This window comes from Gavia stellata, chromosome 1, assembly GCF_030936135.1.
Source record: "Gavia stellata isolate bGavSte3 chromosome 1, bGavSte3.hap2, whole genome shotgun sequence".
NCBI lineage: Eukaryota > Metazoa > Chordata > Aves > Gaviiformes > Gaviidae > Gavia > Gavia stellata.
This window is the reverse complement of record NC_082594.1, coordinates 92,074,562-92,093,262: the sequence shown is the minus strand read 5'-3', so window position 1 is coordinate 92,093,262 and position 18,701 is coordinate 92,074,562. Positions and strand designations below refer to the sequence as shown.

The window sequence follows — 18,701 nt, the reverse complement described above, 5'->3', positions numbered from 1 at the left end:
AGTACTCTAACTGACAGGAAGAAAATAAATCTGTACTGAAAATATTACATTTATATGACAAAATATTTTTCAGATAATTATTTGTAGCTTTGTTATTAAATAAATTCTGGTGGGAAAGAGAATCTCCACTTTGCACTTTTGTTCAGTGATTACATGGGGGGTTTTATATTATGGGATAGAAAATACACTTAATTCACTTCTCACCTGCATGTGACACAACACTTGTCTGTTGTTCCCCCATAGGCTTACGTAAAATGCAATGTGGAGAATAAATGAACAATATTGTGTTTCTGAGAAAAGCAAAAGTAACATACTTTGCCTTTTCAATAAACTCCTTGAATAATTTCAGTTCTGTAGTGATAAGCACAACACACCTAACTATTTTCTAAGTGAAGATGGTTATTAATCTGTTTTTAAAATATTGTTGTGCTATGTTCAAAACCAAAGTTAATGTGATGATATAATGGCAGAGTTGTTCAGTTGTGCAATGTGTTACTTGACAAGAATAATGCCATGCTTCATTGCCTTCAGACTAATATTTTGGGACAAAGAATTCACTGTTGTCTACTTAGTAAAATGTCTAATGTTAAAGGTATTTACACTTACTTTTCCTGTGCTGGAAATTGTGAGAATTATTTTGTTCAGCCATGTGTAGATCAGTGGTCAAAGAGGGAATAGCTGATAAGTGTTATTCAGAAGTGTAAGCTTACACTTTGTTATGTATTAAGTTTGAATATCTATGCAGATTTCTGTACTATACAGGTTCTCACACTCTACACATCCCTATAGCATCGGAACACTGCATTAACTGTGTTTTAACTGCACAAACTGCATTTTTCATGTCCAACTTACTCAATCTTGCCTTGTCAATCATGTTTCTATCCTCATGATTTGCTCTTCTCATTTGGATTCTTCAATTAATCTTTCTTGAAAAGTAGTGTCCAAAACTAAGTATGCTTTTCTTGTTGAGACTTACCTGTATGTCATTGTGCTGTATCATCATCTTCTATATGTATTATATGCTTTTCTTCTTTTTTTGCAAAGGTGTGACATCATTGGCACACATTCTTTTTGTGCTTTTAAAGATGGGTACTTCAAACTTCATTTTTCTAATCTTGTGGTACTTTGTTTATCCTTTCAGAGTTTTCTAAGGTAACTGCTAATAGTTCTGAAATTGTTTCAGAAATGTTTTTTATGTCTGCTAAAATCATGATCTTTCAATTTATAAAGATCAACTAACCAGAATATTCTCTAAATGTTTTATTTTCACCATACACTAGGCTGAGATCTGACTCCTTAGGCATTGATAGCAATCACAAAAATAAACAAAAATTAGGTTAAACTGAGCACCAGTCTTGAGAGCTGTTAAGCTGGCTAAGTAGTATTTAGAGAAATACAAATCAGAAAACCTAATACACCAAGAAAAGCTGGCAAGCTGTTCTCTGCAACTCAAGAAAGCCAAAACTGCAAATTCATATCCGGGCAATTTTGGTGTAAGAGTTATGTGAAGGACTCATTAATTACAAAGGTAATCTAATATAATTCAAGTTCATAATGGATTAGTATACAAAAAAGCAGAGAACAAATAGAAGTGCACTGTTTTGCCTGAATCCTGTCATACTGTCATCATCTTCCTGTGCCACTGTAGAACTGATAGGGTTGCTGTCAAGTCCCGGCCTTCTTATGCAGATGATCTTGATGAAATCCATAGTAGAAAAGTGGTATTCTAGGCTAAATTTAAATCTTGTTTTCCTAGAACACACAGTGGAAGAAACTCAAGGTAATGTAATTGCCCTTACCTTCATATCCACCACTCACTGCTGAAAGAATTACTACTCTGGCTGTGTAATTTTCAGTTCTTGAGAATTAAACAGTATTCAATTGCCCAATACTAGTATTGCCTGATGTATTTTGTTGGAGGATGTGGAACATGGACAGATGAACGTGCATGTAGTGGAGGATAGTATAACTGCTTAGTTTATTTTGTATAGCGTGTATTGCATAGCATGTTCTGCTTAAAAATGTCTATGAGAAGGGAGCAGCATATTTATTTTCTGGTGTCCTCCAAATTAGGGGGAAAACCTTCTATCTGAGAACAAAGATGCTGAGCTGGGAGCAGCTTCTGGGAACCCAGTGGGACAGAAAAGGACGTTGCCCCTGGGCTGGGGTGTGCAGCCTCCCACTGCGGGAGCACCGGTGAGAGCAGGAGACAGTGCCACAGCCAGCCCTCAGGGTTACTTACATCTACCTACCATAGATTTTGACAATTGCTCAGGATGCTGCTGAAAGTGATGAGGCAGGAAAGAAATCTTGTGAGGAAAGGACCAACCCTGCAAGGTCAGAGAGAGGTCTTTCAGTTTACCACGTATAACCCAAGAGATCAAGTGTCCTCGCTTTAGGAACTACCTGTGTCTAATGTATCACCCTGCGTTTCCATAAATCTTCGCTTTAGAATGGAAAGCCTTTCGATGTCTTTCATTAAGCTTCCTATGGAGAAAATAGGACACGTTTCTCCTTGAGGATTTGGCCATTTTTTGTCACAGAATGAAGATAACCTTTTTGTACAGGAACATAATTTAGTGAATCATTTTTCTGCAGTGGACTTTAAGGAGAAAGAGAAATCAGAAGAAAAGAAAGGAAGTGTGGTTAATTCTAGCAACTTTATTTTAACCCAATGCCTTTGCTGTAGCAGTGTTTAATGAACTATAATTCATTATATTTAGTGTATATTTTGTGGAATCTTATAAATCAAATTGAGACTAGTAAATTGTCCACTCTCGTTAAAGTGCATGCCCATAGGAAATGTTTCACCTATTCGTTGCTTATTCTAAATTCAAGTGACATCAGGGTTCCCTGTCCCATCTTGGAACATGTTAATATATGTATCACTTGTATCTTTTGTCTTTTGGATTTATGCAGCTTTTGAGAACTTATCAATTTGCTGATCTTGGCAGTATAGTCAATATGGACTGCAAAATAATTCCTCCCTGTGTTATGAATTTCTGGCAACTAATATACAATACAATACAATGAGGTCAGGCAACATGAAATGAAGATGTCTTGGAGGATAATGAGTACTATAATACACATCTGTCACCTTGCCCCATTCCTGAAGAAACAGAACCAACAGAATCTTCTTCCTTTTTAAGGAGCAGGCAAGAGAGACGAGAGGTTTCCCCCAGTTCTGGGGTGGAAAATGGTATTCCTGACCTGCCATGAGAAAGCAGTTTCACCAGTGTGTTTTCCAGAATGTCTTTCAAACTTTTTTCAACGTGCTGATAGTACATCAACTGGGACTGTTAGCTGTTTCTGTAGTGTAGTCTTTTCAGCATTACTTATACTAAAATCTGTGTTTGCACATTAGATGTACAACCCATCTAATCTTGTCTTTTCAGCCATTATTCCACAATATTAGTTCTATGTATATTACGGGTTTGTATTTTTATCCTTTGTTTATAAATAAATTACTTCTTTTTCATTAAATACATAAGGTTGGGGATTTGGCTTCTTGGGTGTTTTCCAAATTACTTTGTATTATTATGATTTTGCTGATTGTTGCTGATTGGCATTTCTTTGTTTTTTGTAAACATGATGACTTATTTTCTAATTATGTTAGCAGGTATTGACGGGAAGTGAAATATAATCAAGCCTTCTAGTTCAAATTTCTGTTGCAAATAATGTTACAGAGTTTGTTTCTATGCCCTGTTACCTTTTTTCCTAAATGCTGTTCTTGAAGCATGAGATAGCAGCTAGGTTTGTGACAATTTTCAAATGAGACAAATAGTCCTGTTGGTTCCTTTGGCTTTCCTTTCTCTGCTTCAAGATAGGAAAGGTTTTTCCACGAACTAGCTACACTGCCAATTCTCTGCTTTTTGCTGCCAATATAGCAAGACTCTCTGCATTTCATGGTTCATTTTTTTAATGTTAAGACTAGTAGTCGAGAGAAATCATGTGTTACGTGCCCTTGGGACTGAAATCCTTTTGCTGTAGAAGTGGTCCTCATGAGAATAGGCATAATCAGTGCCTTTGGTCTCATAAATATAATTAGTTTTACACAGATTTTTATTTTATTTTTTTTATATATATATATTGCAAATTAATAAACTTCCTGAAAAAAATGCCAGTGATGGAAAATGAGAATCCTTAACCTGTAGGACAGAATAATTTAATATTTATTAGTTACATACACTACATTATATTGTGATATTCTAGAAATTAAATGAAGGCAGTTTTTCCTGCAAAGCTTTTATACTTTACCACCTCCTCTGACATCAAAATACAGATTTAGAGAGAACAAACATATTAGAGGAAAGCTCTCCAGCAGAGCAATTTAAAAAAGTAAGATAGAACAATCTCCATGCAATGTCCCATAATACCTAATTGCTTAAACACTACTCTTATCTGTACTGTGCTGTTCTGACCTATTCAGATAAGAATTGTTCAATTATATGCTTTCCAGAGTGACTCTGAGGTTCAATAAAGTAAACTGGAATATACAACCAAAAATTGGTTAATTGATGCGGTGCAGAAGCAACAGTTGAAATACTGGATGCAATATAGTGCATTTTTCTAACATTCAGACTTGCTTCATCCTTGTATATACAGTTCTGACTTCCAAGACATCAAGAAATTATTTGGCTTCAGGAGCTAACTAATGCTGAGTCACCACCAACAATTTGGTCTGTGTGCTGCACAAACACAGAAGATAATCTTGTTCTGTTTCTAGTACACTTCAAGGGGGAATTTTTAAAATTAGACAAGGAGAAAAGAAATGCTTCAAAAGAAACTATTTAATAAACCTCTCCTTGTATTGCATTATCCTTTTAATTGACCGTCTTTGTTTTCTCAAAACTAAAATATCATATCTAGAAAAATTGCTCCAAATTCTACTGGCCATTCAGTAAATAGCCTTGACAAGGAGAATTCAAAATACTCACAATAAAAAATAGAAACTGTACAATTATGATAATTTTAAATGAAAAATTTAATCCAAATTGACAGCTTTCTGTCAGTCGTTTTGCTTTTACAAATGCTTTGCTTCAGAAAAATATTTTATTTCTCTAAATAATACTGGATTGTTTAGACTCTTAAATATGTTTTCTCAATTAAATTTAGTAAAGATTTAATAATTTTTGTATTTTTTTAGGTTTATCTTAAAATTTACTTTAATATATTTCCAATATGACTTGTGAAAAACTGCTTTCAATGTAGTATTGTTATATACAAGACATTATAATGTCATACAAGTCATTATAACCATGTAATACCCCTATAAAGTAGACAGCATATGGTGTACACAGCTTTGTACTTAATAATGTATGAAGATGTTATTAAAAATATCTATATATACATTTTTACTTATAATCCAACTTTAAAGAATCAAATTGTAATTTAAAACCCCCTTTTCTTCATTGCATAATTTTTATAGTCTTTTTTGAACTACATGTTTTTCACATTTTACAAGTTACTGTAGTGTAAGATAAATTAATGTGCATATATTTAAAGTTCTGGCTAGTCTTTAGTGTATCTGAGAAATGCTTGTATACCATAGAAAAAAAAGATTAAATCTAAAATCCCTTTTTCATGCAGGAACAATGGTCTTAAATACCTTTCCTGATGGAGGCATACCTTGTCTTTATTTCATAGGGTAATCGTTCTCAGTAGTACTTGTCTAGCAATTCTGCTAGTAACAGTTTCTTATTTTCTAACAATTTAAAAATAAAAATATGTGAATCGCTCTAAATTATGTTGTATCAATATACATTATGGGAAGTCTTTTCCATTACATCGTGCTAGCCAACACTGCTTAAGTTAATTGTTTTCTGTAAGGTTGATTTATGGTGAACCAGCAAGGCTGATATTTTTCTTGTGATGATTTGATTGCACACTGGTTTTGCAGAAAGACATAACCAGAAATCTGTGTTAGAAAATGGATTAAGTTAGTGTATTAATGAACTACATGTCATTATGCATTTACTATATCTACAGATACTGAACATAGATTCTGGACAGTAATATGCCACAAATTGTATATTGTTTTAGATACAACACAACTCTGTGAGATGAAGATGTTATACATAAAGGATACTTTGATCAGTTTTCTCTCAACTCACCGGACGATACTGTGGCAATAATAAGAAATAAGAATAGTGAAGCAAATCAATTTTCTATTTGTATTTTTCTTTTCTATGATTAATTTTTAATTTTATTCCCAATGATAATAGTTGCTTTCCTTCAGACAAAAGAAATCTTTTTTTTTTTTTTTACCTACAATTTAATCACAATTTCCTTAGCAAGATTGTCATTACTGTCACAATGTCAGAGTTATATATGTTTGAGCAGGAGAAGGTTTTATTATGAACAAGAGAAACTAAACTGAATAATTTACAGGGTGGTGAACAAGTAATTCTTTGAATAATGTCCTCTAATGATCCCCTATATAGTATAGTACTTCTGTTTAATATCTTTCAAAATCAACTGTTTCAAACAATATTAACAACATAAACATTTTCTTCAAACCCTGCTGATTACTGTCTTCATTTTTCAATAGAAAATACAATCTGAATTAACAAGCCATGAGATTAGTTTGGAAGAAATGAAGAAACGAAACCGGGGTAAAGACGCTGCCAAAAGAGTGCTTTCCCAAATTGATGTGGCACAGGTATGCCAGTTTTACTTCCTCCATCTTTCCTTCAGTCATGCAAACAGCATGAGTAATATTATTACTATAATATGAAATGTTCTTAAGGTATTTCTTCTGTTTTAGCTGCTCTTTTCTAGCCAGGAAATTAGAGTGCATAAAGCATAACATGCGTATCTTCTTACAGCTCATTTTTCTATTACAGCCTTCCTAGCTAGTTGGCAACAGTTCTAGGGTGTGCAGAACGGACGTAACCAACTGGTGGGGACACTATATAGGGGGTGTTCTGAATGTGCTGTGGCTGCAAGAAATAACACTACAGTGAGGCTTTTTGGTATATTTTTTGAGGTATTTAAAATATTTAGAGTTAAAAGTATTTTAAAATATTTGGAAATATTTGGTAGAACTGCATTTGAACAACAAATCTATGCTGAGCAGTGTATTGCAGTCATCAGTTTAAAATGTTAGCTAATGCATTATTTCATCTAGCTTAATAGACATAGAGAAACCTGTTTGAAACTGAAGACTTAAGTAATTAACACTTAGGAACAATACATATTTTTATCCATTAATCTGTGATGGATTTTTTACTGTTTTGCTGCTTTTGCTTTTGTTTTTGGCATTAGTGCCTAAGTTCCCCAAGCTGCAAAACAAATTGTCAAAATTCATTAGGAAAGACAAAGAATTTTGTTATTGTATTAACAGTAAACAAGGCCATCTTTTTCTTCATCTCTGTCAAATATTTCTAGGTATCTTAGATACAGTTTTGTATTTTATTATGGATAACATTAATGGCTTTTTAACAGTTAATTAATTTGCAATGAACAAGTTGAGGGTTTTTTTTTTTAATGTTTCCTCTTATCTACAGGACTAGCTTTTCTTCGTTGAGAATATTTATGTTTCCTTATTTTTCTGTCTTCCTTCACACTAACTCACCTTCTGATGGTCTCCATAGCAGCTGTGATGTTGCCCGTATTTCATCAGTGAAATACAGACATCAGATGACTTTGTATCTAAAAGTTTGTAAATTCAACAGCATGAGAGGGAGCACTACACTTTTTCTTTTCTTAATCCATCTTGGTGCAGATATTTTTTTTCTTCAAAAGGTTTGTCTCGAAGACCATATGCAGTTTGAGTTTTGACAAATTGGTGGGGTCATTTTGAGAGTCTGTTTTGCTTACACTAGATAAAATATGAAAAAAAAATAGCAAATTTACATGCATAATGTAAATATCAACTACCAAAAAGGGTAAAAACTGAACCCTTGGTTCCAAATATTTATGACAATGTTTGATTTTAGGCCAGTGAACTCTCTTGAATTCTTTTCCATCATTGTGCAGTACTTTGGTGGTAAATCACATTTCACAGGATTTGTCTTTACTTACTTTTTTTCTGAAGAGCAGGAGAAGGTTTTATTATGAACAAGAGAAACTGAACTGAATAATAGTGCTAAGTAGTATTTCTAATTTGACATATATTTATTCTAATATTAGTTCAATTATCTAGACAGAAAGTAAGCGATTATGGAAATAAGTAATTGCAATGAGATTGTGTAACAACTCATTTATCCTGACTTTTTGGATTCCTGTAGGTTGAGATTAAAGTTCTGATTTTTAAATTTAAGGGAAAAGGGAGAATTAGTAAAATAGAAATCTATTTCTGCCATAGTTATTTAAGACCTAGTTATTACTACGAGGCTAAGAATTGTTACATGAAAGTGAAATCTTGTCTAAGGAAGGGCTATTTTTGCAAATTCAATAGTAAATTCTTTGAGGGAAGAAATTATACAGCAGACAAATTACATTCTTGTTTCTTTATTACTTTCATCTGTCTTTTAAGGTAAACACACTTTTCAGAGTAAAAAGATACTCAGTTGATTCCCTTCCCTTGCCACATTACTAATTCCTAGTGACATTTTAACATTACTTAATGAAATAAAATATAAAAGAATGTCAGATCTCTGAAAGTATTTAATTACCTGTAGTTTTGCTTTTGAATAACTACAGATCCTTTGCTTCTAAAGAAGACATTATCCTCAAATCAAAAATGAATGATACTGACTTAGTTCTGGGCTTTCCTTTTCTCCCATCAGTTGTTGCTGTGCTCTTTATCTAGGCCAGCCAGGTTTGCCTACTGACCATGAAGTTTGAGTATTGCCATCAACTCAACTGTTGATGTGAAGTAAATTCAGCTGATTACACATTTTAATTATTTAAGAATTCTCATGTTACTTCTCACCAAAGATCCATTTAGCCCAATAGTAGCCAGAAGACAGTGATGAGTTACAGTAAGGTGAATATTATGTGATGCTTCCCCAGTGATTTGCAGCTGAGCAACTTCTGGGTCAGAGGTATTTAAAAGCTCATGTCTAAATGCTTTCTGAAGTCTTGTAATTGCTGGAATCCTCAACTTCATGTAACAGCTAGTTACACAATTTAACTGAATGCTATATAAAGCAGTCCTTCCTTTTGTTCATTTTGGTTTCCCTATGTAAGAGTTTAACTTGCTGTCACCTTATCCATGAATTTTGAGAAACAGTTAGCAATCATTTGCTAGTCAACTTCTTCCATACCACTAATGTTACTCCCCTTCAGTTGTCTATTTTCCAGACTGACTAGTACGTTAGATTGTACTGAGACCTTTAGATGTATAGCTTTGATTGTCCTGTCATTCTTCTCTACATATTTTCTGTTTGTATGCTTTTTGAGATGAGGTGATCAAAACAGCACACATTATTCAGGCACAATATAGCTTTATACAATGACTTTTATACTCTGGCAAGTATTTTCTTTTTTGTTCTCTATGTTCCTAATCATTCCAAATACCCACTTTGCTTGTTTGGCTGCTTTTAAGTATTGAGCTGATATTTTCTTAAAATTGTCAGAGATAAATATAAGTATATATTATAACTGTTAAAGTTATCTATTATAACTCAAGTGAGAGTGCTAATAGATAATTTAGATCCCACTTGTTGTATATCAAGTTTGGTGTTTCTTTTGTGATGTGCATTACTTAATTTTTAGATGAATTAAATATAATTTGCTTGGGGTTTTCCTACAAATCCTTGGTACTCTGCAATCCTTCAGTGACTCTTCACAGATGGCTTTAATTTTCTCTACCATAAATAGCATCATTCACTCTCTTTTCTAGATCATTTTTTATGTATTGACCAAGACAAATTGTAACAGATAGCGATGCGGCATTGCAAGCTTCCCACAGGACTTGATCTTCATCAAGTTGAAGTGTCACAATAAGATGAAAAACTAATTAAGTATGAATTTAGTGTATGCAAGCACACTGAAGAAAAATAAGACCACTTATTCTTACCCTTTTTTTCCTATTTTTATTCAGTTGTTCACTTATTTATCTAGGGAAAGAATTCCTTTCTTACTCCATTGGATCTCAATTTCATTAAGAGTATTTAATGAGGAAAGTTGTTGGAAGGAACTGCTGGAAATCTACACTGTTCTCTGTGTTACCCAGAATTGTCTTCTGCTCATGATTCCTGCCTCATTCTATTCCTTATTTTAGTCTTTCTCAAGTTTGTGTAGTACAGACAACACTGTATTGGTAAAAAGCGTCCAGGATTTGAAGATACAAAAATCAAAAGTGTGTTTGCAGATGCTGAGTTCCTATTTAATTACTAATCCATTTCTTAGTGACATTCTTTTTTTTTTTCAAACAGTAGAAAAACTTATTCTACTAGTACTTTGCTCTGTACTTCTAAAGAGAAGTTAGTTCTCATTTAAGTAGATAATTAAAATGCCCTTTCTTTGCTTTATTTTTAATTATTTCCCCTCCCCCTGAGGGAGGGATCATGTGAGCAAGCAATATAATTAATGGACAGAGATAACAAATTGTGAAAATTGTGAAATTAGAAGCCATACTTGTCACAGATTTTTCCGCCTTCAAATTACTTTGTTTTTACTCTAGGTTATGCTTTTTTAAATTGAAATAGAAATCAATTTTATACTCTAAATTTCGGGGTTTGTGCTAGACCTACTTACTGCCCAGCCACTTTATCTGGGTTTCTTTGAGGGACTAAAAGCCATTAAACCCCCATTCACTCCCCACCCCCCAATATTTTTAATATTGGAAAATATGAAAACTCTCCCTTTCTTCAGTTGAGTATATGGGCTCACTGGCTCTGCTGCATCCAGTGCCCTGGATGATACAAGAATTTTCTTCCTCCTGTGAAGACCAAGATTCTCTGCTGCTTGTATTTTCCCCAAAAGTTTTAAATTCTTTTAAAAAGAAACTGCTGATTGATAATGGATTCTAAGTATTTTGAAATGGATCTAAGACTTGGCTTCAGCGTTGATTTGATTTCACATTTACTACTCACCCATGCTTACTTTTCAGAAAAAGCTTCAGGATGTCTCCATGAAGTTTCGCTTGTTTCAGAAACCAGCCAACTTTGAACAACGCCTACAAGAATGTAAAAGAATTTTAGATGAAGTGAAATTGCAGGTGCCCCAGTTGGAGATGAAGAGTGTTGAGCAGGAAGTAGTACAAACACAGTTGGATCATTGCATGGTGAATATTTAAAGATTATGTCTTTCTATTTGTTTCCTGCCTGTTCTGCCTGTCAAATTTAAAGTATTTTCAATGACGATGTCCGTATTTCTTTGGAAGATATTAGAAAAGCTTCTGAGAAAGATTTAAGAGAAAAGTTACACAATGAAAGTTATAGGAACCTTTTTAGTTAAAGTTAGATTTTTTCCAAGGAGAGGAGGTTAGAGAGAAGGGGTTGATCCTCCTTGTCCTACTCTTGTTTGCAAATGAGGTTAGAAGGACATTGTACACTTAAAATTGTATTCAATTTCAAAGTTTCCCAGGATATAATAACATGGTGAAAGAGTTCTAACAGTCTTACAGTAACTTTTTCCTTTCTATATGCTAATTAAATGAGTGAAAATTTTTGAAAATATGTATTTATGTGGAGAAAGCTAAAAATTACAGAATGTTTTCCTGAATTCAGGATGAAAAACAAAGTATCAGTTAGTCACAAAATTGAAAAAAAAAAAATCAAAACATTCTAATTTCAGTGAAATTTCAGACAATGGTCATGCACTTTCACTATGTGAGAAAGACAGTCAGGATCCCATTCTAATTCCCCCTTCCCTTCTTGCATATGAGTTTATCTCCCTGGATTGACTCTACTTTCCACCAGATGCTATGCTCATGGAACTCCATGATGTAACGAAAAGAGATGTTGCAGTGTTCAAGTATATTCTAGCCAGGAAACACAAAACATAAAGGAAAAACATAGATTACAGCTTCCATGAGATGTCATGCTGTGACTTTCTTACAGTTCAGGAGCAAAAGGTGACCTGAATATGTCCTAAAGAATGTGAGGCAAATCTGGATGTATCCCTTTAATATCCCTGTAATCCTGTACCCCTTTATTGTTGAAGGAAAGTAAAAATAAAGATGAATACCTTGTGCTTGATGATAATAAAATGGGAATTTTAACAGCAAAAGTCAGGAAAATCAGCTCCTTGTCTTCAGCTGTTTTTTTCTGGAGCGATGGCATGCCTGAATTTTTTTTTTTTCCCCCTCAACCTCTTTCAGATCTAAATGTAAGAATTTAAATTAAAAAAAGCATGGAACAAGTCAATGTTATTTCTTTACATCTGGGGGATTTCTTAAATGCAGTTACCCTTAAATTCATATTCTTATCAGAATGACATGGTAATTAGAAGCCCTGTACTGAATTAAAGTATCTTGATTTGGCAGCTACCTTTTGCAGCCCTGTCATATTCTGTGGAAGACTTACAATGTTTTTAGAGCATCTTTATCTACAAAGAATCTCATAATGTTTCTGTTTAAAAAAATCTAGTTATAGTAACCCATCAGATGTTAGCCAATGTGCATCATACGACAGCTTCCTAATTTATTTTGCAGTTCTGGCTAAGTATACAGGACAGTAAGTTTATTTTCTAATACATGATGGCAAAATGCTGGAACACAGAATTAAGCTAGACCTCTCAACAATAAAGTTTCTCAACAGCTTCACGTTTGCCATTCTTCATGTACCTGTGTGGTAATGGACACTGTATCTCTGTGGAGTCTTTTTCCACTGTGGAGTTCAGTAGAATTTCCATGCCATAGCAGAATTTATTCTTAGATTAAAAAGAAAAATAAGGTCAACTTCTGCTCTACTTATGTGAATGTTAACTGGGCATTTATGTGACTGTTAAATGGCTAGAGTTACCAAGTCATACATTTAGATGATGATACCAACTTTCTGTATATAGAAAGAACAAACGCTTGCGTTTTTCTTAGGATCACTCATTTGAATTAGGGAAATGTATTGTGTTTATAGATTGCTTGCATGCCATCGCTTACTGAACAGCTGTTTATGCCTTATTATTTGGTTAGTCATTGAAATAGTGCAAGCAAATGCAGTGAATTATATAATATATTTTGGCTTAACCTCATTACAATATTTTTTCACGTAATTTTTTTAATTATTTAATTTTTTGAACAGTATTACACTTAGTAAATGTAGGGAAATCCTCTATCCTAGCAGTCTCTTGATTTAGTAGTATGAAAAACTGACAGATTTTTAAAATAATTTAGTGGCTATTTGTAGTTTAAATACATCCGACAAGCTATATGAGTTCACAGAAGACATCTGTTGTTGGTTTAAATACTGCATTATCTAAATCAGTTTGAAAACAACCTTTGTCATATCTTAAAAGAATTGGTGATGGCATGTACTTTCTTATCTCTAGCATTTCTACCATTGGTTTTGGTGACAAGTTTTTGAAGCCAATATTAGTAAAGATAGGCTGTTCTGAATCTCTTAATTTGAATTCTGATTTAGAAACTGATGGATTTTTCTCATAAACTTTTTTTTTTTTTAATACACACGCTCAGGGTGAGTTTTCTCTATCCTTAGGTCACATACAATGGTACCTCTCAACACCTTTAGCTTTCAAAAGGGAGTGGATGGTGCTCAGAGTCATGCATGATGGTGTTTTTATACAGCAAACAATGCAAAGACTTCTAGTGGGTCTTTATAATACCTTCAATAGTCTTTTCTGCTTTACTTATTTTAATGGTGGTATTTCTCTTTCATATTTCTATTTTATTAGAAATTATATAAAAGCCTGAGTGAGGTGAAGTCTGAAGTGGAAACAGTGATAAAAACTGGGAGGCAGATTGTTCAAAAGCAGCAGACAGAGAACCCAAAAGAACTGGATGAAAGGCTTACAGCTTTGAAGTTGCAATATAATGAATTGGGTGCAAAGGTAAGCTCTCTGTTTTTAATACAAAACTATGGCCTCTTTTTAACTGGCAAAGTGAAGAGTAATCTTGGCATGGTAATTAAATGGGATTTTTCCTTTTATGGATAGTTCCTTTCAAGGCTCTCACATTTTCTTAACAGTGTGACAGAAAGAATGGAGGCAAAGGCAGTCATCAGGTTGGCTATTCAGTTGCTCTGATCAAAAAAAAAACCTACTAGAAAAATATTAAATTCCTTTCTTACAATTTAAAATTATACTTTCTTAATGTTTTGATTTTTTTTCCTACCAGTTCATTGTTTTTTAGGGGTCAGAGGGGGATGGTTTTTTTGTTTTAAAGACTCAAACAGTTACTTGTTTCAAAAAAAAACCACTTCGGGTCAGAAAAATACTTAGATTTTGTTTGTGATTTTTTCATGTTTTACTTAAAGAGCTACTTCATAAAAGAGAGGATTATACCTTTTCATTTCCTTCTGCCACTGACTGTAGAGATCTTTAAGTATATAATTTCCATTTGTTGCTGTTCAAAAATCTGTTGACCAAAAATTTTTGCTACTGCAGCTTTCCTCAGGAGGCGTTTGTGTACCACTCTGCTTTGCATCTTCTGCACTCTTGAGTTTAACTACACATGTGTTCAGTTGTTGTCATAACCGTTCCCTGGTTTAAATGTCATGTACAACCCCGACTTACCTTTTCACTGTATCTTAATATATAAGCCACATAGAATATTGTTTAGCTATGAGTATGTGGAATAACTGTCCCATTGTTATACATCTCAGATACCAGCAAACCCTTGTTTAGTATTTAGTCATTTGTCATCCTCTATTCCATAGGGATTATCAAATTTCTTCATGTTGGGCAAAAGTGAATCATCATCCTTTGAGGTCTCTAAGGAGGAATGTATTGCCTCGGAATACAACTTTTTTTTTTTTTAAAAATCTGATATTTATACACTATTTAGTTTGACCACTTAGTGAATGTCAGCATATAATTAGGAGGACTACGTGAATACTTTCCCAATAGTCTTTTATATAATCTCAGCTTCACCTACAGAAAAAAACAGTGTTCTCAAAATGTGGCAGACTTCTACCTTATGATGCCAATGATATTATTTATTTGTAATTAACCTTCTAGAATCAGTCCCTATTAATTTCCTGAGCACTGTCATTCCTTGTATAAAATTTCCACCTACACATCATCTATTTCTTTATCGATTCATATTTAGTTAAATACTGTTAGACTTTGCAACCGGACAATGTTTTTGTTTACTCAATTTTTCCTAAAAGTCAACTAAACAGGCAGTAGGAAAGACAGACTACTAACCAATATTAATAAGACTGTAATTGAAAAAAAAAAATCGTGTGTCAATCCCTAAAGGCTTTTTATTCTGGGTCTGCATTATCTATGGAGTGAGTTGCTTGCTCCTGATGTACAATCCTCTACAAGGACCTTTGAGCCTGAAGAGTAGTTATGGCTTTGTCCTAAAGAAGACTTCATGCAACTAATTCAATTAACAACTATCCTTCATTACTCTGTTTTCTTCCTCTTACCCTTATTAAAACTATCCACAGAATTTCTAAAAACTGTAGAATTAGAGTAAATTTGGTGCTGTAACTGGCTGAATGAAGATTGTGAATGACAGATATAGTTGTCTGTTTATTTCTAAAATTTATACACTTCAAATATATTAAATAGGACAGAATTAAAATTCTTTATTTTGTCAGATTATAAATTCTTGGAACTATAAATTATTACTAGCTAGGAAAATGAACCCATGGTAATACTGAGAGTCAGTATGTGGTTTAAACACGTAATGATAATCAAGCCCCACTGTCTATACAGTGCGATAAAACAATAAGAGAAATGTTACTTTTGACAGAGATAATACTCATTTGGGAACCTGAATTAAGAGAGTTCTCTCTTTTGCTAGAAAATAAAGGTATTAAGAGACATCAACATTTTGAGTGTCAAGAAAACTGAAGAGTCTGCTTCATTAAGGTGTGGATAACTATCATTTGAGAATAGATAATACATTTGGTTTCTCCGTTATTTTAGAAAGGACTTTATTCCTATATTATGTTTAACGTAACAGCAGACAGGTGCCATTGTAATAGGAAACCTCTCTTAACTAATGAAGGGTTAAAAATGTGCCATTAGTGATCTGAAGTGAGCCATATTGCAAATTAATGGGTCGCAAAAATCTGCAGTGCTGTGTTTAACTTTGTTGTCCTAGATGTAATTTCTCACGTTTACTTTTATATAGCATGGTAGTTAACAGTTTTAGAGAGAGTCACAAAAGCCCAGAGATACAGAACTAATAGAATCAGTTGCCCATTATCAGCCCATTATCGAGTCAAAGTCTGTCTTTTTAAGAAAAAACTGATAATAGTTATAACTAATAGTAAGTCTCAGGACTGAAATGTATAATCCTAGTGAAAAACACATCTTTAAGTGTAGACTCGCTCAAGTCTACACTTAAAGTCTTACACTTATGTACTGCTTCAGGAGGAGCCCCATATTTAAAACAGTCCTTAAGCACATTTTGAAGGGTGTGGAATGGTTTAATTTAAACATGTGCTGAAGTGTTGTGGACAGGGAAATTATGATAATTTCTAATAATTTTGTACAATTTTGTTTTCTATATATTTTAGGTATCATAACCTGAGACACTGTGAACCTAGGAATTTTTTCTCTTAAGAAGAATAGGAAGGTGTGGGGTTTTTTTTTGTTTGTTCCTTTTGTTTTTAGCATATACACATATGGATACAAATACCTGTGAATAGTCCTAATTGCTGAGGTAGTATCAGACCTGAAACCTCTCTCTGATGTAGGAATGAATTTTGTCTGTTCAGAACATCAAGTTTCACCTCCCATTTTTCACCAAATATGCTTTAAAAGCATGATCGATAATTTTGAACCTTCAGTAGTGGCCACAGTGTTAATAGGTTTGAGATGAATTTGCCAGAAAGCAAAATGTCATTTGACTATCATGGTGTAGTGGTTGCATTTATGATAAATATACGATGCCTGTGCTTACTTATGCATTCACTTGCCCTTATTCTCCCTGTCTGTGACATGGGCACATATACATATATATACATGCAAACAACTGTATTACAGGCTTAGGTAGTTTGTTAGTTGTGAGCAGCTGTGAGGTAGGGTCTGTGGCATACTTGATGCAAATCTCTCTGTGGAAATTCATCAGAACAGGGAGCTGGACTCCTTAAAAGAAAGTGGCAGTAATAATGTTTTTGCTGCTTTCCTAAGGGCATTGCATGCAGTAGGGGCTATTACTTACAAGGTCAGGTCTTTCCTCACAATCCCACTGCTGCACAGGAGTTTTTGGCTGTAAGACTAATAGGCTGTAAAATACCTTTCTTTTGCTTTAAATACGTGCTTTTCTCATTTTACTTTTGTTTATTACATCCAAGAATTTTGCGAGTAAACTACTTAACATAGCTAAAATAGCTTTAAAATATAGAGAAAATTTATGGAGCTAGTACGTTTGGTATCACTTTACCACAGAATCACAGAAACATTAAGGTTGGATATAATAACAGAAGGCCTTTAGAGGGCACTGTTTCCTATTTTTCTTTAGAAATACATCGTTACATTTGAAGTACAAACAGAAACTGATTAATCAGTAACCTCTGGATATATACAATGTATATGGAAATAGTGTAGTATTATTGGTATATACAGAATTTAGAGACGTATACAGCAATATAAATGTTCTTTCTGTGTCTGGGCATGTATCAGTAACTTCATTTTATGGTATACTGGGTATGTAGAATTCTTACACAGCCAATCACACTTAAGGTAGTGCACTTTGCATTGTACTGCTGTATTCACAATAACCATTAATACTCATCAGAAGAAGAGGTGAAAAACATGTGTGAATTCCTGGCTCCATCTGTGAACGGAGCTCTAAAAAGCTGAGTTTTATGGTCCTTCCCGGGGACTTACCTCTTGGCCTGACCGTAAGTTCTGAGGTCTCATTTAATAAATTGGGCATACAAGAAAGCACATAAAGCATATTCAGTGAAGAAGAAATGTTCTGAGATTTTAGTAGTGAGCCTCTACAGAGTGGTAATATACGATCAGGGACATTTTATTGCTTATTCCCTGGGCAAATCTGATCTGTTTACTCAGGGATAGGAAAAGCCATGTACCTAACCTTGTAACATCCTGTTACATTTTAAAACCTCAAACTCTCCTTGGCAGTAGAGCTAGGAATCAATATGATCATTGTGCCACTACTTGTACACAAACAGTGTCAAAGCCCAAAATAGTTTTAGTAGATACTGCTACCAGTTTTGGATACCTGACATTACTCTAAACAATTTTTTTTTCATTTAAAAATACTTAAATAAAAATCAGTGGCTACATTCTCACTTGATTACTAATTGACATGCAAGGTAATTGGTATTTTCTTTTAAATATTAGTGACCTACTGAACACTTTTAATCCAGTGTCTTTGATCGGGCTTTTTTAAACCTCAGCACAGCATAATTTATTAATTTGCATTTTCTAACTACTAGTCACCTAATGTCTATTGTGGTGTAGGTTCCTGTCTGAAATCTCTTCATTTACTCTTCTGCCTTCTCTACTAAGTATGTGGAACCTTCTCTCTCTCTCCCTGAATATGGTCAGGGGCTTGCAGGGAAGATCGTATTTCCCCTGTTCCTCCAGGTTACACCAAAATGCAGTGTAATACAGTCAAGACAACACAAATACTCGGACCTCCTTCCAGGTGCCATGTAATACACTTAAAAGAAGATAACAAATAAAACAGAGATTGTCCATAG

The 18,701-nt window shown here is 33.8% G+C and overlaps 1 protein-coding gene across 2 annotated transcripts in view; it reads left to right on the top strand.

Moving 5' to 3' along the window:
• The window catches only part of DMD (dystrophin), a 907,831-nt gene that overhangs the window by 211,440 nt on the left and 677,690 nt on the right, over positions 1 to 18,701 (top strand). For both annotated transcript variants that reach the window (XM_059827200.1, XM_059827195.1), the window contains 3 exons: positions 6,551 to 6,661; positions 11,003 to 11,176; positions 13,744 to 13,899. In XM_059827200.1, coding sequence (XP_059683183.1) covers positions 6,551 to 6,661; positions 11,003 to 11,176; positions 13,744 to 13,899 — 441 coding nt within the window. The remainder of the gene's footprint in view (positions 1 to 6,550; positions 6,662 to 11,002; positions 11,177 to 13,743; positions 13,900 to 18,701) is intronic.